Source organism: Schistocerca americana, chromosome 5 (genome assembly GCF_021461395.2).
Source record: "Schistocerca americana isolate TAMUIC-IGC-003095 chromosome 5, iqSchAmer2.1, whole genome shotgun sequence".
Classification (NCBI taxonomy): domain Eukaryota; kingdom Metazoa; phylum Arthropoda; class Insecta; order Orthoptera; family Acrididae; genus Schistocerca; species Schistocerca americana.
In genome coordinates, this window is record NC_060123.1 from 99,102,395 (window position 1) to 99,127,143 (window position 24,749).

Consider the following 24,749-nt stretch of genomic DNA (forward strand, 5'->3'; position numbering starts at 1 on the left):
TGTTGATGACCTCCATAAACCGAGTTCCAGCAATGTAGTTGGCACTTTCGTTCATAACCTTTTTCAAACAGTTGACCAATGCACTTTCACTAAAAATTACATGTCAGTTATATTTGGTTCACTTTTTACACTACTTATCTGCACCAGTGACATTTCTCAAAGACTGTAATTTGTCTTTTTTCTTTTTTATCCATTCATATTATAAAAAGTGTTTGTGTGTGTGTGTGTGTGTGTGTGTGTTTTTACTGACAAAGACTATGGCCAAAAGCTATAATTGTGTGAATCTTTTTGTTGTGCCCATCGCGACTCAGCATCTCCGCTATATGGTGAGTAGCAACTTTCCTTCTCTGGTATTGTATTATTTATTGTTAGATACTAAACTTTAAACTAATAAAGATATTGAAAATCTGATTACATCATCAGAATCATCGTGCAAATAATGGTAATGTATATGTTTCTTTTTGAGGTATCGTGATTCATCTGGCTACTATTAATTTCTATGCGAACAGTGAAATGTCTGCCATGATGGTTTCACAAAGTCTGCCATCTTTGGCACTCTCGGCATACAAGTCTCTTTTATCAACACAGCGTCGCCATGGAATTCCCAGCCACGCGGTTCCTAGACCCTGGCTAATGATCGGCACCACATGTTTGCTGCCGGACCCTGCTTGTCCTGCGGCGCATGCAGCCACGCCAACTCCAAACTTAGAATATTCCCTGGGTGCCACAACTCGCCTGTTACCTCACACACCTCCATTTAGTAACATTCTGGCTTGCCAGAAGGTTCAGAAGTAGCACCCTTCAGTTCATACAAGTACATATAAAACAAATTTCAAAGAACAGAATTAAATGATTAAACACCAGACCCACAGTGTTTACAAGATCTTTGTAGTGGTGTGCGAGCAGCATGAATTTCGAAATAAAATACAAATGAATCCCCAAGTTAACATATAAATTATCCCTCCAAAATTACTAACATTAATTACAGATTAGAACAGCTTTCCATTTCTGCCCTTTCTCTATATACCCTTAGCAATCTTAAACTTCTCATTTCCACATAAGCGGCAGGAACGGCTGTAACGTTCTACCACACCAACGCCAATCAGTCTCACGAGAATCACACTTCTCCATATACAAATTTATACGAACTTCATTACACAAACTATCCCCATCCACACTATTTACTTCAGCCCCCTCTAAATTTTCTGTTAGTTCTTCCACACATTTAGCTGATTCACTACCCACAACATGCACAACTTCACTGTTTTTCCCCTCCAAAATATCGAGCTTGCAGCTTCAACAAAATTACACATGAGTTCACTGTTAAACACTTTATCTTCCTGTAATAATACATCGATGCCTAAGCCATCGTCACCATAAATATTCATCTCAGCAGCCTTATCTGCTGATACACCATTTAAATCACTACAGAACTCCACATCAGAAACCTTACTTTCCTCCGTTGACAAATTACCTTAATGTGAATCGTACACTTTATCCTCTGCCGCTACATTACACAAATTGCTGCTACCTTGTCATACAATTTTGGGACTTCCAGCCTTGCTACATTCCGCTGTGATCAGACAAAAATCAGCACACACTGCCATTTCTACACACTTTTCATCCAGATTAACCCCCGATCCTACTTTACGTACATTCTCACTCTGACAAACGGGTTAGATCCACCCACTCATCAAGAAGTTTCATTTCGCCTTCATTCGTGACTAGAAACACACAAATTCCTTCCTGTGAAATATCAATACCAGTAGCTTTTACATAATTACATAAATTATCATTACTCTGTTCCTTTAAACAGGAATGATCTACCTCTGCCAATACATTTTTAACTTCAACTGCTGGCGAGACCAATGCTAAGCCTCCCTTAGAAACATTGACGCTTTCCGCCGAAACACAGTCACCCTCACCTGTAGCTTGTGAGACCAAATGTATACCGCCTTTACTAATATCGACACTTTTCGCTGACTCATAAATACTTGCTGCTACAATACCTTCCTTACTGAAATTGCTACTATTTGCTAATACCTCTTCAGAACTCTCCATACAATTTTCTTTCACAAAATTCATCTCCTCTTTAACTTCTTTTTGAACCACTGAATCTTGCCAATCATCACCATTCACACACTCATTCATAACACATTCATAACTTGCATCATTCCACACAAAATTTATTCTCATTACTTTTACTTAAATCTCTCACAAATCTATGCTTCAGCTGTTCACATCTGCTTTTATTGAAAGAGCCACCTGTATACCCTTTGTCTTTTAACATACTCCATATTTGTTGCCTTTCTCCAAACCTCTCAACATTTCTACCATTACCATTATTCCAGTCTTTTTCACCACCTGTTCAGATCACCATCCCTGGACCTGAAATGTGGCAAACACGTTTCCCGACCGGTTGTTACACAACTGCACTTCGCACAAATTTCCCCCGTCAAATCTGTGTTCTTTACTTGGGTCCCATTCATGGAAGTTATCACTCCTGTTCGTTTTCCGAACATTCTGCTCATTCCAGCTACAATCTCCTTGAGAATTCCTCTGATTTCTCTCATGATTATAATTTTGTTGATGATTATTTGGATTCCCATTTTGATAACTACCACCCGGTTTGCTCCGAGGTTTGAACTTCAGAGCCCCCTCTAATTTTTCTACAAATTCTAGAAATTCGTCCACGGAATCACATGGACTATGGACAAGATCCCACTGCAAATTTTCGGGTAATCGCCTTTTTAATGTGGTGACTTCTGTTGAAACTCCAAAATGGATTTTTCACATGCATAAGCTTGCCAAGTTCGCGCTTGCAAAAAAATCTCCCATCGTCCCATTACCGTACCTCTAACTTGGCCTGGTTAAGAATTCATTTTGGATCTGCATCTGTTTTGCCTCACTCTTAAGATTTATTCAAAAAACACTTTTAGAATTCTTCATACGATTCGCACAAACTACATTTAACATTTGCCCGAGTCTGTGGGTCTCCCTCCAAATGCCGTTTAAAGTATTTTATTTTCACTTTGTCCGATATGCTGTAAACAAAAGCGTCCCTACACGCAGCCAAGAAATTTACTGGGTGATATCTTCCATCATCTGTGCATCTGTGTAACATTTCACAGATCCAGTATTTGCCCAAGGGATATTTATAACTGGAGTGGCCTGTTGGGAGGCTAACAAATTTAAATCACTTTTTATCTGTTGCGTTTGTTTTTTAAATTCATTATCACTACTGATATTGCACTCTATTTTATCTTTAATTTTGCCCATTTCTCCCCCCCACCCCCCCCCCCCCCCCCACCCCCCCCCCCCCACCCCCCCTACAAAATTGGAAATGTCACTAATTGCTAAATTTACATTGCTTTTATGAGCATCTTGCACTATTATACAATTGCTTACCGTGTCCCCAAATTCTGTCTGTATCTTATCCTTTCATCAAAAGCTTAAATAGAGCCAAAACAGAAAAAAAAGACTATTTTGTAAAAAGAACTTGTTGAAGGTTTTGCAAAAGCAAACATTCTAGCCAAAAAACTGCACAATCACCACTTTTTTTTCAAGGCACTAAGACTTCATCTTTAGGCACAGTGCATGATAATTGTTTAAATTTGTATATCTAATCATTAAAGGAAAAAGTTGTGAATTTCTTTAAAAAATAAAAGCTACATTTTCAGGTCCCTAATTATAATTAAAAACTAAAAATGTGAAACAGTGCAAGTCATAAAATAAATCTGTAAATATGGGGACTCACCATACAACATTTATGATGAGAAATAACAAACAGAATGAATGTCTTTTATCTCTCAAATTATTTTATATCTTCTACTAACGGGATGTGGGAAATTCCAAACTTTCCCTATATGAGATGTATCTGTCACCAATAATATGTCGTCTTCTGAATCACCCATTGTTCTTCAAAGAAGATAAGACTTTTGACTACATCTGCATCAACTTCACAATCTTTGACAAGTTGTGATCATGGACAAGTTTTGACAAACGAAAACCTTCAGTATGTAAATTGGTGAAATCTCTATCCTATTCCAGACAATACTTTCTATGTGATGCATGTACAAACAAAATAAAACGAACATATAAACACTCAGAAATACAGCGTTGATGTCTTTTACTAATCATCTGCAATCCTGAAGTCAACATCTTGAAAATATCTTTAATGTACAGATTTACCAATTTTACACTTCACTGTGTGTAAAGTTTATTGCATGTTTTCTGTTTGGCTGACAATCAGCTCTTGAAGATATTGTATTATTTCTGTTCCATCTATTTTCATCAGATTTATTGACATTACAAAGTAATGATTCATAAAAGAATTCAAACATTACACTGAGTGTATATTTTGATCACAATATTTGTAGTGTAGATTGTTGACACAGAATTAAAACAATATCTTTGTAATCGAGATGTACAGGTTTGCAAAGAAATACAGTCTAGAAAACAATGTCATAAAAAAGGGGGTGCACAACTGGAATGGTATAATAATTCTTGTGGAGTTTTCAGCTTAACAGAATCAGCTGAAATAACACTTTTCATGATAAACTAATTACTATTTTCAAGAAAAACATGACCAAAAATAGCAGAAAACATTGACAGAGGAAACTCAAAGATTTCTGTAAACTAATGTATGCCAAAAAAATAATGTGTTTTTAATGTTGTTATGAGAAAAACACTTCAGGAACATACAGAATTTACTTCAGTCTGTCTTAATGCTACCAATTCTTTTTTCTTACAAACAAAAGTGCACAACGTCAACTCTTCCAAGAGTTACTTTTTCCTCCTCAACCACTGACATCTTTTTCTTGAGGATGCTTCAGTTTTCCCAAATCATTGATGCAATGGATGGAACACAAATTCACTATCCAATCAAACTATTTCCTGGGATATATTCACTTTAATAACATGCAAGGACACACAAAATTGTGTTTTTATGACAAAATGTGTTGTGATTAACTGTTTTTCTCACAGGAATTCACTTTTAGTGCTTTCACAAAGCGTGATGTGACAGATAAGATATTTTGGAGATTAGAATTGGTTGCAAAGAGTGCACAAAATGTTAACAGCTGTGTTCAGTTGCATGTAATACATGTAACCCATATTATATTTTGCATTTATTCTCTTCAATGAATTGAGAATTAATTAGTTTTTAAAGAACTGAACTTTTGTTAGTAGTGATGATAGTATCAATCAGATGCTTTGGTAGTTAATTATGGGCTGACAAACTTTTGATGTTTTCCCTGCTTTAATATAAATTAAAAAGTAAAACTTAAGTTGCCTTATACAGGAGCAACCAGTCCTGCTTGTTTATGCATTTAGGTAAGATGCGTTTAACATTTTAAGTACTTATATTCGTTTGAAGCGGAAGAAATGGAGAGAACACAAGAAAACTGGAACCCCATTAACACAGATCACCTATATTTAACCTAAACATATGTTGTTATACCTTCTGGCAAAGATGTTTAAAATAGTAACTTGTCCCTTTGTGTCTGATAATACATTTGAGCAATATGGGAATAAATACAAACAATACAGTGAAACAACAAACCATATGATAAGTTAGAACTGTGGCATCAGAATTCTATTGTATTGCTATGAAAGACATATACACAAAACACCATGTGTGTGTCTGTCATTCAAATTTCAGATAGGAACAGACATTCAAGAAGTCAATAATGAAGTAAAAGGGATCCAATAAAATATCACCATTAGTCATCACAGTTTGTAACCATAATAGCACATCCGCTATGGTATTTAAGACACTACTATGCAGAACGTAAGTTAATCTGAGGGTAAATTGCTACTCACTTTTACAGTACTTAATGTGAAGTTATTTCTTCTCTCTTAAAATACAGCCATCAGAAAAAAATTATGAGAATTCATGAGTCATTTACTGTTTATTTTAATTTTTAGAGTATTATCTGTTCTTTAATTCAGTAGATTAATAAATGCTTTAAGCTCATAATCTAAACATTCTGCATTTGTTACGCAGGTACCAGCTGAAAAGGACATATGACACAGTGAAAGACCTCAATAACAAATGTGTCATACTACTTAACTAGTTCTACATTTTTTAATATTATTAGAATTCAAATACTTTGATGTGATGGTGGTGGGAATAGTGACAGGAGGAAAGTTTATATATAAATTTCATGATGCTTTCTACATTTGATAATATATTGTACAGATGTCTCATATTCACATATAATAAAACATGTCACAGCCTTGTTTTTGGTTTTTCTGCTTCAAAAACTGAGCAAAAGTGAATAAAAGAAAACCAGGAAAACTTACTAAAAATTATATTCACTATTTTTACACTTTTTTTTTTACAAATACCCTGATTTTTTTACCTTTTCTTAAAAAATTAAAGTTTACAAGATGAAACATGAGGGAGGTCAACTTGCATTAAAAGATTCATAAAATATTGATGCCTGGTATTATGCAATCAAAAATTCTGTATATACCTATTTCTTGATATATCCATTTTTCAAGATGATATAAACCCTCAGATTAACTACTAAACAGGTCATTAGCCATTTACTACAAAATGTCGTCTCTGGAAATGTATTAAAATACCTTATTTTCAGTCAAATTATGAGTAATAAAGCTGAATTTGTAAATTACAGGTTCATATAACAACTCTGGCACATCTCATATGCAGTATGTACACATTAAAAACTAAAGAAAATGTCACAAATATTTACATTTAAAAAGCACAAAAGAAATTTCACACCACAATCAGGTGAGATAACAAATTTTGTTGCTGTACAAATCTACTTGTCTTGATGTACTGGATTTTCAGGAAAATGTGAATGATTTAAAATATATTATGTACAGTATCATACACTGCTTGATCACCCAACTACATATGACATTTTTAATCAACTCCAGCGAAGCCTTGTGACCCTTCAATTGCTTTGATTAATTTTTCTCTCAGCTGCTGATAGCTTTCATAAGGCGGCAGGTCCAAACGATTAAAACTAGAAAGAGAAAATGCAATAATTTTAGACACTATGCCTATGGAATCTCAGTGACTGACAGTTAAATGCTAATGTTTGAACAATCAAAGTTGCTTTTTTATTTTATTTTGATGACCATACTGGTTAAACCATCTTCAGACCAATTGCTACATAAAGGATAAAATGGGTTGTAAAAATATGTGAAATCCAAGACAATACATTAAAGAATAAGAATGTATCATTAAAACTTAAAATTTTAAAGTTTACCTACGCATTCTCTTATTCACTTTATTGTATTTTGTATATCTGTATGGCCACTTTTATTCTCTATGTAACAGTTCGTTTTAAGATGTGGTAATAAACTGACTGTTTCAAGATCACTCTTACAAATTCAATATTTTGAGAAATACATGTTTCAATTCATATAAAATTAATATCTACTAAATTTCAAGTTTTACCAAAAATGGAACTATAATACAAATGAAATAACATTCAAAATATTATACAATAATACCTCATACATCCAAGTTTTTGTGATTCCTGTGTTTCATAACTCACACACAGCACACTTAATACCCTTTCACATATGAAGTGACACAGAATTAGGGGCGTTAAAGTTTCACATTTGTCAATAGAGAAAACATGCAAGAATTTGCTGTAAACTGTTCCACCAATTACATGAACTCTTTACTATCATCACAGTTATAAACACTAATTACAAATAAAAAAAAACAGAACTCTGCATTATTTGATGTCTCTGGTGTCTCATTTATCTAGTAGTCAGTAAAATGTTTAAATTCTCCTGCACACTGACATTCAGTTATCCTGACACATCTCATTCTCATGATTAGTAATTACTTGGATTTTTTTTTTATCCAGAATCACATATTTTACAAAATTGGACCAATTTTTCAACTTGTCACATGTATCTAAAATACAATAATTTTGTTTTTCTTCAGTTTGCTCGACAGTGTAATTGTCCTTTCTCATAATCAAGCTTCACGATTCCACACTACATAGGGCTAGAACCACTGAAGTCTCTCTTCCATAGTAGGACTTCAAAAGAAATTCTCGTAAGGTTGTCTTTTATTGCTGTCAAAGCACTGCCATGCTCTTGAGCTTTGCCAAAAAACAGTGTTTGTGAAGTTCTGGCAGCAGCTGAATTTGATGATCTAAATGGAACTTTCTTGAAATGGAATTGCTCTTAATATGTCACAAGCTAAGTGTAATTGCAGCTCTCCTCTTCAACATCAACAAGAAAAAAATCGATTCTGAAGATTTCATATGCTTAACATACAGACAATTTACAGTTTAAGTAAACAATGATCTGTAAAAAGCAATGGGTGATTACCTTTCACCATAATTTTATTTGATTTTCTACAGTTTACACAGATGCGATGCTCCCCGTTTTTATTTTTTCAAAAACTAAAAAGTAGCTGGCATACATTTGGATAAACTTTGTTATAGTATTGCTTTGTTTATGCCATCTTTCTGCCATTAGTTGTATTTATTTACTTTGGCATGTAACTAGATTCTAAATCTTAAAATGCTCCTTTGTTTTTGTCACTAACAGAGCTTTCAACATCTAATTACTGTTTGCTTGCTATACAGAAACATGCGAGATTAACCACCACTTCTGGGTTCCTAGGAGTTAGCTCTTCTATTTGACCAAGCCAAGGTTAAAAAAGCACACTTTTTTCAACAACCATGTGTAAATTCACAGTGCGTCCAGAAAGAAACGTAAATATGTGTTTCATACTTAACATCATTGATCTCAAAAATGCTTGCAACATACTTGCGGAGTGAGATGATTTATCCCAAGTTTTACAAATGTCAATTAATATCCTGTAATGTTGGAGTATCCATTGTCCTAAACATATTTTAGAAATAAACTGAATTTCACAGTCAATAAGCTCCTCACCCTCTCAGTTACATTTTCAGACATTTTTAAATATACAACTCGCTCTTTCATTTTTCTTCTCCTCTGTGCTTCCAGGTGAGATATGGCCAAAGTCATTAATTTGAAACATTTCTTTCCCCTTGTCCTTGTGGTTGCAATTGGCTTTTTTCTTCCAAGTCGGCATCCTTGTGTTTGTGTCTGCTTTTGTGTAACATTATGACGTACTCCTTAAACATCAGAGCCAAATATCACCAGATGAACTGATGGATTATTCAGGCTTGTCAGTCATCACAGATAATGGTGTGGTAGTCCAACACAACAGCAAAAGGTTTGCCAAATAAACACACCTGGAACTTCTTGAAAGTCCCAATAACTGTAAGGCACTCTTTCTTGGTTATATAAGAGTTCATGTTGGACTGAGAGTACTCTAGAATTATAAGCAATCAACTTTTCAGCATTTTCGTGAATTTGCACTGCAACTACACCAACAGTGTCAGTGAGAAGGTCTGTCTCAGCATTCTCATGAGACAATGCTAGGACTGGAGATAATGTTAGCAACTCCTTAAAGACAAGGAAAGATCTTTCTCCTTGTGCTTTTTTCCAGGAAAATTTAGCAACACCCAGCATTAGTTATTGCAAGGGATGTGCCATGCTACAGAAGTCCTTTATGAATTACTGGTAGCTTGAGTACATACATCATGAATGTTCCTTGGAAAATCATTGAAATCTTCTATTTTCCCTGGATCAGGAAGGATTCTGTTGCTACTCACTAGGTGCCACAAGAATTTTTTTCCTTGGGCAAAGCAGAGGCATTTTTTAAGATTTAATCAGATACCTGTAGTCTGAACACTTTTCAAAAAGGCCATCAAGGCAGCGTCTTCAAAAACCTTTGAAAAAAGAATGTCATCCAGATAGCAAAGATATGTAAGGTGTGGAAGCAGCTTATCCCGGTACGCTGTCTGCATGTCCATAGTTGAGAAATACTTTGTTCCTTTCAAGCCATCTAGGGCATTATCAATAGCCACCAATACGTAGACTTTCCCTCCCCCCCCCCTCAAGATTTTATTCAGTCAGCAGTAATCAACACAGGATTGCCATATGTCATCCTCACCCTTTACAAGGACCACAGGACAGGACTAAGGACACTGTGAAGGTTCAGTGTCATCTTGCATCATCATCTCCATGTGCTCCCAGAGTGTGTCATTCAGCTGGTGACAGACTGGCTAATTGGTGGATAATCCACAGTGCTGATGCAGTATTTTACGATAAGACTGATTGGTCTGTCTTTCCCCCACTCCGGATTTGAAAGCTTACAAAAACTGACAGATTGGCAATTGTTCATCAATGTTGTTCCTCGGTCTACATCTACATCTGCATTTATACTCCACAAGCCACCCAACGGTGTGTGGCGGAGGGCACTTCACGTGCCACTGTCATTACCTCCCTTTCCTGTTCCAGTCGCGTATGGTTCGCGGGGAGAACGACTGTCTGAAACCCTCCGTGGGCGCTCTTATCTCTCTAATTTTACATTCGTGATCTCCTCAGGAGGTATAAGTAGGGGGAAGCAATATATTCGATACCTCATCCAGAAACGCACCCTCTCGAAACCTGGCGAGCAAGCTACACCGCGATGCAGAGCGCCTCTCTTGCAGAGTCTGCCACTTGAGTTTATTAAACATCTCCGTAACGCTATCACGGTTACCAAATAACCCAGTGACGAAACGCGCCGCTCTTCTTTGGATCTTCTCTATCTCCTCCGTCAACCCGACCTGGTACGGATCCCACACTGATGAGCAATACTCAAGTATAGGTCGAACGAGTGTTTTGTAAGCCACCTCCTTTGTTGATGGACTACATTTTCTAAGCACTCTCCCAATGAATCTCAACCTGGTACCCGCCTTACCAACAATTAATTTTATATGATCATTCCACTTCAAATCGTTCCGCACGCATACTCCCAGATATTTTACAGAAGTAACTGCTACCAGTGTTTGTTCCGCTATCATATAATCATACAATAAAGGATCCTTCTTTCTATGTATTCGCAATACATTACATTTGCCTATGTTAAGGGTCAGTTGCCACTCCCTGCACCAAGTGCCTATCCGCTGCAGATCTTCCTGCATTTCGCCACATCATATCGGTAGTTCATTAGGAGTTTCCTCTCCATTCTTTGTTGATGAAACTCTGCTTCACTTCCCAGACTGGTTCAGCTGCCCCCAATCTTTTGTTGTGTGCTTCTTGTAACAGCTTCATTAATATTAAAACTCGAATCTCCGACAGTTTAAGACTGCTTGTGAGGCTTGCATGAAGCCATATCCAAGAACAACAATGTAACTAAATTCTGTTAAAAAGAAAAATTCCAAGGGATGTGTTCTGTCTGCGATAGTTTTTCTTGTAATAGATGTTCATGTTGGCTTGGCATCTCATTTGTGACTCTTAACACTATTGCACCCATATCATAAAACATGGTCTCCGAACTATGGGAAACCAGGATGGCATGTAATAATATTTTGAAAAGGATAGTAGCTACTCACCATACATCACATATGCTGAGCTGAAGATAGGCACAACAAAAAGACTGACAGAAAGTGAGCTTTCGGCCAACAAGGCCTTCGCTGACATGACCACAGTCTCTAGCTGCTGAGGGCAGACTGAGTCTGGTCTCAGCAGCCAAAGACTGTGTGTGTGTGTGTGTGTGTGTGTGTGTGTGTGTGTGTGTGTGTGTGTGTGTTGGGGGGGGGGGGGTCTATTTCCAACAAATGTCTTGTTAGGTGAAAGCTCACTTGACAGTCTTTTGTTGTGCCTATCTGTGACTCAGCATCTTCACTACATGGTGAGTGGCAACTATACTTTTCACAAAACAATCTTCCTTAGCTGAAGACTATAAGCATCTAACATAACAGTAAAGGAGGCCGAAAAGTTGACAAATGTTCATGAAGATGGCAGCTAGGTGAGTGGCTGGTAACGCTGTACAGTAATGGGAACAGCTATGACATATTGGAGAGTGACCTTGTCCAGGCTCAGCAATGGGCTTTGTCCCACAGTTTGACTATGGACATCTGCAGCTGAATGGCAAGAACAGAACTGTTGTCATGATTAATGTCTGGTGGTTTACTATCGTCAAAAACTCGCCTTCTTTCTCTGCATTAGTGTACAACATGCCCAGAACATCTACTGAGGAAACATACTGGCATGTTGTTCTTTGTCCTCCGTGTCTGGGACTTTCTGCTTTGTATAAGAGTTGTTCGTAGCTGCGATGGTTGTTTGATGGTTATGGTGGAAGTACGAGTCAGCCGACTCCATTCTATCTGGCACATTCAGTTGGTGATGGAGACTGGTGCTAAAGACTGATACACCTCTTCTTCAACATCCTTCGTTAACTCCTGACTTATCAGCTAGACATTGAAGGCTGCTGTCTCTTGTGTACTTTGTTCGACACTTCTGATTGCCATGCACTGTTGAATCACTTCTCTTACTGCCATATGTGAAAGGTGAGCTCATGTTGGTCTTTCACAATTTCCACAGGGACCACATTCATTAGCCGGTCATACCTCTCTCGTCTGACTGGTTTCTGCTGCATTTCCTTTATTCGTTGATAAATTCCTCTGTCATTGTGACATCCATAACAAGAAATGATTGGTACATGTCTTCTGCAACGCTTTCCATCAAGTGTGATATTTTGTTGGCTTCTGTCATATTGGGATTCATAATGTTTGCATAGGGCCCAAACATTTTGTATGTGTAACTGTCATTTCACCATGATGGTGGGCCCTGTTCTTCAATTGTTCAATTGTTGTTCTGCTAAGCGGACTTGGTGTTGATTGCCACCTAACATATTGTTCAATTCAGCCTGGAATTTATCCCGTATATTGAACTTCTCTTCACTGTTATCCAAGCACTGCTGGGCATGCCGCACAAATAAAAGTACACATTTGCCAAACACATCATGTCTTCCCACCTGTTGAGTTTGGTGACTGTCAAATCGTTTCAGTCGTTTTGTCAAGTTCTGACCAGCGTCAATGGAAAACACTGAGGGATGCCTACATGCAGCTGACTTACTGCTGCTTTGGAATTCATTTGTCTCCTGACTATATGGATCTTAGGAACAATGTAATGTTTGTATTCTGGTTGTAGGCAGCAGCTCTTATGTTGCCCAACTGCAGCACAGTGATACAGATTCAAAGCACCCAGCGTTGCCGCCAAACAATGTTCCATTGAAACCACATTCAAGTCCAATTTCTAAGGTAGAGTCACCAGTGAAGCATGACTCCTAGAACTGCATGCATGTTTATAACTGGCACCAACGTACAGTCAGGTCAGAAGTAATCCCCTGAACGGAAATTACAGCTATTTATATACATTGAATATTGTAGATGCTGTTATTCATACAAACATAAGGTATTTCAAGAATCTTCCAGAAATGATAAATTCTGGATAACAAATTACTGCTGGTGGTGGTGACCTGCAGCACATCAGCCAGTGACAGTAACCATTAGGCCACAATGCATGCACTAGAACTTGTGACAATACTGTACATTCAAAAATCAGTGTAAAAAATAAAGTTATGACTTGCTCCCTGGGCAAAATTTGTAACCTATATGCATGTAGTCCTCTTGCTCTGGCAAAGTAAAGATACACGACACAACATTTAAAGTTCAAGCATAACTTAACTCGGCACATTCGTATTTGAGAGATAAAAGTTTTTAACTTGAAGTGTAATCTTAATTAGTTGTTTCAAAAGCACATCATAAACATAGAAGAATCTTTGGAATTAGTAGCAGCTGAAGATTTTGTACATGAAAAGAAAGGAAGCAACTTTATATATAAAAACAACACAAACATACACACAAAATTCAAGCTTTCGCAACCAACGGCTGCTTCATCAGGAAAGAGGGAAGGAGAGGGAAAGACGAAAGGGTGTGGGTTTTAAGGGAGAGGGTAAGGAGTCATTCCAATCCCGGGAGCGGAAAGACTTACCTTAGGGGGAAAAAAGGACAGGCATACACTCGCATACACACACATATCCATCCGCACATACACAGACACAAGCAAACATTTGTAAAGGCAAAGAGTTTGGGCCCTTTGCCTTTACAAATGTCTGCCTGTGTCTGTGTATGTGCGGATGGATATGTGTGTGTTTACGAGTGTATACCTGTCTTTTTTCCCATGTATTAATCAAAAAGAATCTGTTGCAGAAAAGAACTAGATGTTGAAGCAAAATAAATTAATATCATTAGTAATAACTATTTGCAGTCAACCACTTTAACTGAACTTAACAATTCAACTACATGTTTCAAGAACCGATGCTTTTCACACACAGTGGCATTTATTAAATAAAATAAACACACAGGACTAAGGGTCCTTGTCTTAGATAATATTATCCACTTCCCACACTGAAACAATGCAGCAGGCTGTGTCCTCTTCTTCAGCTGTGGGTCCTAAGAGTGGCCACTTGATGCTTCTGTTTTTTGGGGTAGTTGTGAGCTGCTACGCCCAAGGTACCGTTGTGCATGCCCAACTTTTCTTTGTATTTCCAAAGGCTTTATTTGGTATTTCTAAAGGCTTTATTTGCTCTATCCCTAGCTATTACTTTGATGAAATACTAAATACTTGTAACTATTCAACTGCACTGAAAAAAATCAAAACATGCTGTTAAAAATCTTTTTCTACTGTCATTTTTTTTGCACATTAACAATGTTGCTGAATTTCTTCTCATAATTAGCTATTTCTAGTTCCTCCAGAAAGTCCAGTTTTTTCCTCTTTCTTTTCCACATGCCAGATTTCTAAGTTGTCCTCCACACCACTTAACAGGTGGCTTGTTTCAAGTGAATGGTTGGCTGCTACTGATTATCATAATCCCACACTCCAGAAGTGCTCTCTCTCTCTCTCTCTCTCTCTCTCTCTCTCTCTCTCTCTCTCTCTCTCTCTCTCTCTCCTCCCCCCCCCCCCCCTTTCCCCATCCTCACCAGCGCGCAATTCGCCCAATGTGGCATCGAATGAAATAAGATGAAATAAGGCTTGCACTTGGCGGCTGAACTTCCCCGAAAGGGGCCTCCTAGCCAACAATGCCATACACTCATTTCCATTTCATGTGACTTACTATTGTAGTGGTTGACTGACAATAATTATTACTAATTACAGGTGTCATTTCATTAATGGCAGATTGATAAAGACAATCAAGGGACAGCATATCCAGACCAAACAAGTAAACAAAATTTGGCAAGTAAATAAGTAATGTGCCTAAACTCTGATGATTATTCGTGAAAGTAATAAATTTTTTTTTCAGAAATCAAATAACTTTTTATCTTCAAACTTGAAAAAATATCAAAAGCACAGTTGGAATACTGTAACTCACCATGTATGTGCACGTGGGTAATTTTCAGGTGTGCCCCATTTTTCTATAGTGAATAACTGTGGACCATTACTTCCATACAACTCTTTAAATCCATTCATTGGAACACGGGATGTACCAGTTACAAACTGTAAAAGTCTTGCTCTCATTTCATTATTAAAAGACAGCACCACCTGAAAATTGCGAATATCAGTCAATATGTCATAATTCAAAATAGGCACAATAAAGAAAGACATAGGTATGCTAAGGGATATGCAAAAAGCCCCCCCCCCCCCCCACACACACGCACACACACACACACACACACACACACACACACACACACACACACGTGTGTGTGTGTGTGTGTGTGTGTGTGTGTGTGTGTGTGTGTGTGTGTGTGTGTGTGTGTGTGTGCGCGCAACACAGACAGAAAAATATTAATATCATTACAATTTGTGAATTTAACGAATTAGATCTATTATCTTAGAAGAGAATCCAACTTTACTATTGAAATGGAATGCTGAATATACTGATGTACAAACATTTAGTGAAAATAATATTGTCCCTCTCTTTGCTGCATTTATACTGTGCTGAACTTGTACAACATATTTAATAATAAGAAATGGAAATGTGAGTCCTCCAGTTGTACTTATTTCTTTAGCAATGTTTAAAATACTTTGTCATGAGTAAGCTGGGGAGGGGGGAGGTGAGATTCACATCATACACAAAAGTAGGACACTTAATAGTACAAAGGACCATGAAAATTCCTTTTGATACATGTCATAATTAGAATCACCAAAATATTATGGGTCAGGAAAACATGCAAGGGATAATGTTATATACACTTTAACAGTAACAACATGTGTTTCGATAAGAGAGTGTTCCTATACAAGTACAGCAGCCATGCCACAAAAATGCGTAAATGGACCATAGCCTCTCACAGCTGGCCCAAGTAAGCTGTGTCAGACATTTTGCATATCTGCTGAGAGGCAAAATTCTAGCAATGTATGGTGCACACGATTGCAGATCAGTAAAACAAGAAAAGCAACACCAGTGCGAACTGAGCCAGCATGTAGTACAGACATGTTATCCGCGGATCACGTTGGTCGAGCTTAATGTGAGCCCCCCCACAGACATGTACAGAAGTTTGTTTGGTAGTCCATTCATTTCCGCCTTCGCTTTGTTGTGGCTGTGAAACACGCGGTCCCCCATGATCGCGAGGAAAACATTCCTTTCATTCTGGATACATGTCCACTGTTCTCCTGGGCTCACAAAATTGGACAACATGCTCATCACCCAGGAATGTACAGCCTCTGGAATTGGTGTTCGAGTGGAAATGTTATGCGAGCACAATTATCATGATCAGTAGTTAATGGACACTGTGGTCTGATTTCAATTACGTCACTTGTTCAGAATAAACACATTTTCTGCAAGTGTACTTACAATTCCCATTACCACAGTGTCACCATAGCGTACATCCTGAACAAAGTGTGTGGTTGCGACAGTAAAGTCTAGGTGCTAAATCATGACAACGACTTAGGAAGAACTGCAAAAGACAATAGACAGTAAACAAAATACAAAAGATGAGTTGCTAGCGTGCAACTAGATCCTGGAGAGCAAGCTCAGACACTCTCCGCAAGCACGATCACTGCCCACCTGGAACTTCTGTGCGCAAGGCATGGCCACATCGACTCCTGCCACTATTACAGAAGCACCAGCAATCACAGGATGGGTGTGAGTCAGACTGCCACCCTTTTGACCCCGTGACCCAATCATGTGGTTCAACCAAGTGGAGGCTGTTTCCCTGAGCAACAACATCACCTGCAACTTCACCACACTCTAAAACAGGAGGCCATCTCAGATCCTATGCCATCTATGGAGCCTCGCACAGTGCGATATGGTCCCAGGTCCCAGACACACAGTTGCGTTCCACCTTGATGCGCAGCCTTCCAGCACAAGTGCAAACAGTCATTGCCATGCAAACAGAAACACAACTGGATGCCGTTGTGGACTTGGCTGATCGGATGCATGACATGCTGGCAATGGCACCTAATACCACGGCCGCGACAGTCTATAATGCTGTAGCCGCACTGGCAAATTTGACTCTGAGGTGACACGCATCTCCCACAGCCATCAGAATGGATGCCAACCTGTCCTACCCAGTTCAAGACTTGGTCACACAGGTGGCAGTACTCAGCACACAGGTCGACCAGGATCAGTCACGGACAGAGAGCAGCAGGCACTTTAGCGGCAGCAGATCCTGGTACCGCCGACCCAGCTGCACCAGCCATTCTGGCAGTATGCCAACAATGTTAGAGGAGCAGACGAATGGGTTTTGCTGGTATCATTCCATCTTTGGCAACAAAGTGACAAAGTGTCAGTCTCCCTGCTCACATCAAAATTCCAGCTGCAAACGGGCCTAGACACATCCGGCTGCTGTCCAATATCCAGGCATCTCTTTGTAACTGAACGGTCTGGCAGTGTGAAGTACCTTGTAGACACGGGTTCTGATTTGTCAGTTTTCCCCCAATCTATGTTAAGAGACTACCGGAATGCCGAGGCATTGTCTCTTATGGTGCCAAGCAATTCAACAATAAAAACGTATCGCACTCATCACTGAAATTTGGGCCTTGAACTGCGCCACACATTCGCGTGGACATTTATTATGGCTGATACCAACACACCAAACAGGATGTGGATTTCCTAGGCCAATACAATGTATTAGCTGACACCGCAAATGCTCTGCTGATCGATTCAACAAAAAATCTGAAAGTAGCGGGATGATGATGGCAGGCCCCCTTTTTCAGTGTTAAACCATTTAAGTCCCTCAGACTGTACACAGATATACTTGACAAATTTCTAGAGCACACTCACCAGCATGGTGCACTGAGGGATATCTAACATTCAACGGTCCACCACAACGTGACTACACCTGGCCTACCCACCAAATGCCGTCCACATCGACTTGTGCACAAGTAACTTGCTGTAGCAAAGGCTAAATTCGAGGGCACATTGCAACAGTGCATTGGTCTATCATCATGCAGCCCTGCTCTTAGTGCCAAAGAAAGGTAGTTAACGGCACCCATGTGGAGACTGTCAGTGCACGGATGGTACTGGATCGGTATTTGGTACCACACTTACTGGATTTTAGCCACGTCTTGATGGGCTCATAGTTTGCAAAACTGACTGCAAGAAAGCATTCATGCAAATCCCTGTGGCACTTGAGACATTCAGGTAACAACAATTATCATGCCATTTGGACTTTTCAAAAGCTTATGCATGATGTTTGGCCTTTGGAGAGCCTTACCATGGTGTTTTGCATATCTTGACGACACCCTTGTCTATTAAAGTAGCCCAAGATCCACTGTTTCCATGTAACAACCATATTTTAATGCCTGAGCAAGGTCAGCATCTTTGTTAACCTCTTGAAAAGTATATACGGAGTCATAGAAATTGAGTTTCTAGGGCATTTAATCACTCCTGGTAGTTCCATGCGGTGGTGGTGGTTGTTGGGATGTTTAAGGGGGACTAAACAGCGAAAGTTCCATGCCACTACAAGGCAAGGTACAGGCAATCTTGAATGTGCGGCACCCGCTAATGCACAGACTTACACTGCTATCTTAGCGTGATAAATTTTTATTGGCACAATCTGCCTAATGCCACTTCAGTTCTGCAACCCCTGATGGCAGCTCTACGCAGCCCTATGTTGACGGGAAGAACGTCTGTTAACTGGACAGATGGAATGGAGAGAAACTGTTTTGAGAAATCGAAAAAGTGCAGTGCCAAGCGACCATAGGTCACGAAGTAAGCCTATTTACTTTGCCAAAAACACAGGAGAACGTACCCCAACTTCAAAACTATGACAATTTTTATATTGTGTAGCAGAATAGCTACCAAAATAAATGGACATTAACACCATGTAAGTTAAAAATAAAATTAAGCCCACTGATGATTGCACAAAAGTGTTGAAACACGTATGGATGAAACAAAACAGGAAAAAAGGTGTCTTGCATAAGGTGGAACTTCTCATCCCATTTTCGTAGCAAGCACGGGCACAACAAGAAGAACTGCACCACAAGATGATTAATGGAGAGAAGCTTTAAGAAGTCCAAATGAAGCCTCGCAGAAGCGATGCTGCTCACTCACTCAATGCATGGTGGTGAACTGCCTGTGGCCGTGGATGCTAGCTGGACAGCCCATAGGGACAGTGCTTCAACAATGTGTTGGTGGCAGCTGGCAGCCACTCAAGTTTCTTCTCACGGAAGCTTTCAGTATCGCACACATGGAGTACTTATGATCGTGAGTTGCTTGTTGTGTTTGAGGCAGTAAAATACTTGCACCCATTGGTAGAAGCTCATTGCTTTGTAATTTTCACTGACCACAAGCCCCTAACTCTTGTGTTTCGGAGCAATAATAGCTAGTGTACACCGCATCAATTTCGGCAGTTGGAGTATATGTCCCTGTTCTCCACAGACATCTGGCATATCTCAGAATTGACAAATCGTCACTGATTGCTTGTCACAAGCTTGTGCCATTATCTCTCCTGTGAATTCTGAGGATGTTGTCCAAGAACATGACATGACAACTGGACAACCTCCACCACGACACATCCAGCGGCCTACAGATTGAGCTAGTGCCCAATCGCGAACCTATCATTTAAATTTGGTGTGACGTTTCGAAAGGCACACACCGCCTCTTTCTCCCAGAGAAATTCAGGCACGGTACTTTCAACCATACCCACAGACTATCACACCCTGGCATCGGCATTAATGTGTCGCTCATGGCTCATTTTGTCTGGCCAGGACTACAGAAAGACTCTCGTCAATGGCCACGCACCTGCAGTGATTCCTAACGTGTCAGTCAGGAGGCAGACCCATTCTCCTATCAGTCCCTTTCCTGATGTGGCATGCCATTTTAGACATGTCCACATTGACACATTGTTGGCACACTTCCTCTGTTCAAAGGCAAGCAGTATCTTTTGACGATGGCACACTGCTTCACACGCTGGCTGAAGGCTCACCCATAGCGGACATCACTGCCGACATCACCACAGCCTTCGTTGCCACCTGTGTGGCACACTTTGGCTGCCCCTGTCATGTCACAAAGGATCATGGCCACCAGTTTGGCTGTGCGCTGTTCAACTAAATCGTCGGACTGTGTTGTGTACAGTTACACAGAGCTACCAGCTACCACCTGCCATCTAACATCATGATCCAGCAGGTCCATCAAACACCGAAAGCTGCCCTAACTTGCCATGATGACAGTTATGTGGATGCACTCCCACTGGTACTGCTTGGCCCGCCAAGTAACACTGAAAGAAGAGATCGGCCCTTCACCTGCCGACCTTGTGTATGACAAGCTCTCACCATCTCCAGTGATTTTATGGAAGAGCTATCACCTTGTGATGTATCAGCCCCTCCACTGGCAGAACGTCTGTGCACCCACGTAGTCTACCTCTGAACACCGACATGGCATCGCACCAGCAAAGTGTTCATAAATGCCAATTTACAGCACTGTACACATGTCATGCTGTGTACTGACACAGTAGTGGCACCACTTCCACTGCCACACTTGGGTTCATGCCGCATCTTCACCCACGGCGAGAGAATGCTCGACATCAAGTGCAAAGGCAAGCCAACCAAATTGTCAATCGACCAAGTCAAGCACAGAGCCCACACCCATGGCTGCCAATGACTCACGCACACCACCAGCTGTCAAGGCACTGTCACGTGTGCCACAGCCCCACCACACCTTGCCCAGCCAGCCAGTACAGCTGCCCAGGCTGTACTCACTGTAAGCACCTGGGCCATCCCACCACAGCCACGAGCAGACTACATCATGCACACTGGCCAGACCTGTCTTGATTCAAATGCCAGTGCTCCATCATAACACCACCACAGCCATCGCGTGCTGTATTCACTCTGTTGCCAGTGAGCTATGTCATCAGCACATTGCCTCCCAATCGAACTACAGAAACTATCTCCCGCGCAACCATCGCAGTTCCAGGAACTGCATTCACGTGACAAAACCATATTCACATGAGTACAAATACTTTGCATGATCTCCCTACCTCTGATGAACCGAAACTTTAAGTCTGGACTGAATTCCATGCCCTACTCCCACAACCAAGTATGTCTATGAACTTTGAACCCTGAAACTCGTGAATGCCTTATTTCGTTACCTTTTATTATCAGTGTTTTTTTTTCGAGATGACATCTTTTCATGTTACTCATCACTAACCATCTCACCTTCATTACACTCGCACTGATGTGACAACGAAGTGCACAAAATCCAAACATCTGCCGCACAAGCTGGATGCCAGAACTTTCTTGCAGGTCTGCTCTCAAGAGAGGATCTGCAACGTGTGGTGCAGATTGGCTACACACAAACACTCACTCACTCCAATCTGTAGACAACGAACAGTTGAGCTTAATATGTGCTCCCCACAGACGTGTACTGAAGTTTGTTGGGTGGTTTCCATTTGTTTGTGCCTTCACTTCGTCACATCAATGAAACAAATGGCACACTGTGACTGCAAGAAAAAGGTTCATTTCACTTTTGTCATTTTGGACATGTGTCCACTGTTCTCTTGCCCTCATATGATCGGACGATGTGCTCGTCACCAGAAAGTGTACACCCTCCGGTGTCTGTGTTCGAGTGGAACTGTTATGCAAGCACAATTATCACGATCACCAGTAAATGGACATTGCAATCTGATTTTATTTTTGTCACTTGTTCATTTACTCAGTTGGCAGAATAAATATGATTTCAGCAAGTGTTCTTATCAATTCCTGTTACCACACTGTCACAACAGCCTACAACCAGAACGATGTGCTTAGGTGCGACAACAAAGTCGGCTCACTGCACGACTGGCACGTAAGTGTCAATACCCACACATTCCCACTTAACAAACAATACATGAAAAAGAAGAGGGGAGTGGCTGGGGTAGTGTGACAACAACAGAGTAATCAGAAGTATGAAGACTAATGTTATTGTTCCCGTCTTGAAATTAACATTTTGGAAAACATTAAAAATGCCCAAAATGACTCCCTTCAATTGTTTTCAAACACTGGACCTGTGGCGATATTTCATCATAAAAACACCAGACGATACAAAACTGAATAAAGTGCAGTTTACTTTTGACACTATCGCTTTCTGTATTAACACACGTAAGTTCATACTTACATTACATATGTAAATTCAGTGCCAAAATGAAGCAGCGAGTCATTTGCCGCACTGGATCTTTATTATTTCTAGGAACAGGATAGCATACTCTCTCACACAAATCAACAGTTGAAGTGTTACTTCTTTTAGTACCTCTCCGGTTGTGTGTGAACTCGGCATCAAGATAGTGGGTACCATTCATTTGTTGCATTTTTCACTGTCTTTGCACCGAGAGACATGCATAAGAGTTGGGAAGGTTCCAGTTTCATGGCTACCACTTTGTAACTACTGATGAAGTATGGCTGCATCAATGTAAGCTACAGAATTTTGGTTATTCATTCTGAAATCTAACCTCTTCCAGACTCTGCTAAGACATCTGTTGCCATGTTAGACAATGTAATACCCACCAATGTAAACCACCCTGATGTGATGCAAATTGGTGAAAGATAGAGGCCCTACGTCCACTTTTAAATTGTAAAATGACTATCACAATAAACTGCTCCTGCATACCATCTATGGCACACAAAAGCTGAATACTGTACGGAGCCTTTGCATAACCTCTAATACACAAATTTACAATTGTGCAAGTCAGTTACTAGATTCTTCTTAAAAGTGCGACTATATCCTCACCCTACTCGGTTATATCAGACATTAGTGTAGAAGCATCATAACCACTTAACTTTTCATCAATTTTGCATTTTTCAGTCAGCTAGCATGACTCGGCACTTGCTGTTACTGACAGAACGACAAATTTTTGATTCCTTGCAAAGGAAATGAAGCTGAAACACCACAATCAGAAATGGGGAGATTGAATGCAAAAGCGTGGTGACTTAAGCACTGTCAGGAAGAAAAAATCCATTAGATGCTGAGAATGTATGAACAGGTGTGCACCGCAAACAAAAAAAGATGACGTGGTAAAATTATTCACAATACTCCAAGATAACCCAGAAGATAGGCCGAACATGAACTTCAAAGATGTGGGAGAATTCTGTTCGAAGAAAAAATTATGAGGCTTCTGCTCGTGAGAGGCAGCCAGTATTAAAACATTCTGGAAAGTTATGTCATGGGATCAGAGGAAGTTTTACATAACCTTCTTGAGAAAATTATTGAAACCAAATGTCCAAAGAAGATCACTGTGGTATCCAGGAGAAAGAGAGATGGAGGAAAAAATTCTATTGGGATCAAAGACTGGAGTGTGTGATATTCACCAGTAATTTCAAACATGAAATGAGCTCCGATTCAGAATGTCACATTCTTTAATAAAACAAACTAAAAAAAGACGAATTTTTGATTTGTGTGACCATTGTGTCAGTAGTTGCTTTACAATAACTAGAGATATTTCAAATCCATCTTTGCAACTATTAAAAAATGCATATTTACTTTACCATATGCCATTTGTTTAATTGATTTAAACATTGTCAGAGCCATGATACTTGTTTGATTTCCACTTACATCTGGCAGGGTCACCTACTTTAATATTTTACAAGTATTCCTCCATTTGGCATTAATGTTTCGGCTTAATTTCACATTAGCTTGCTCCACTATTCGTTTCTTGATGTGAATATTTTGCCCTATTTTCTGTATGGTCACTAACCAATTGTCCATCTGAATGAATAGTCACTGTCAATGTGTGGCCAAAATCAGAGGTACTATTTGCTGCTTAGCATAATATGCTCAATGTCACTGGCTGCTGCACAATTATGCCATCTGGATACTTAGATAGATGGGAGTTCTTCTTTCCAACCACTGCAAGCCCGTCTCACATCTATTTTTACCTCGCACCACAATCTTAATTTCAGTCATCCTGCACTCACATCACCTTCTCTGTCTTTCTCTATTCTACCTACCTCTCCCTGAAGGATTTTTCCAAAATATGTTATATGAATGTGTGGCGTCTGGTCTTTCAGACATGTCCGGAAGACTAGACCCCACACAGAATCTGCAGCTGTGATATGTATTATGATAACTGAAGTTGACAGGGGGAGAAAGGAAAGAGGTAAGGAACTATTGATGTCAGCTGCCTCGTGACGATGTGGAATCAGCAGCAATGAGCAAAAATGTGTGCTGGACCGGGATTTGAATCCAGGATATCCTGCTTATTAGGCAGTTGTGTTACCCACTGCGCCACCCGGATGCAGTGTTTATCACAATTGTGTGGACTATGTCCAGATAGCACAGCAGTTAATGCAACTGCCTAGTAAACAGGAGCTCCTGAGTTCGAATACCAGTTTGGCACAAATTTTAACTCATCGCTGCTGATTCCACATGAAGTCCCAAGGCAGCCGACATTAATAGTTCCCTTCCCTTCCCTTTTCCCTTCTCCCTTTTCCCTTAACATAATTTGTACAAAAGCCACCAAAATTCTCCGTCTTAT

At 39.8% G+C, this 24,749-nt stretch overlaps 1 protein-coding gene across 6 annotated transcripts in view; it reads right to left on the reverse strand.

Annotated features, from left to right (window-relative positions):
* Positions 1–4,112: 4,112 nt before the first annotated feature.
* LOC124615286 (E3 ubiquitin-protein ligase Nedd-4) overlaps positions 4,113–24,749 on the reverse strand; it is a 211,034-nt gene continuing 190,397 nt past the window's right edge. For all 6 annotated transcript variants that reach the window (XM_047143053.1, XM_047143055.1, XM_047143052.1 and 3 more), the window contains exons 17-18: positions 15,233–15,402; positions 4,113–6,995 (exon numbers count right to left, since the gene is read on the reverse strand). In XM_047143053.1, coding sequence (XP_046999009.1) covers positions 6,893–6,995; positions 15,233–15,402 — 273 coding nt within the window. In that variant the 3' untranslated portion in view covers positions 4,113–6,892. The remainder of the gene's footprint in view (positions 6,996–15,232; positions 15,403–24,749) is intronic.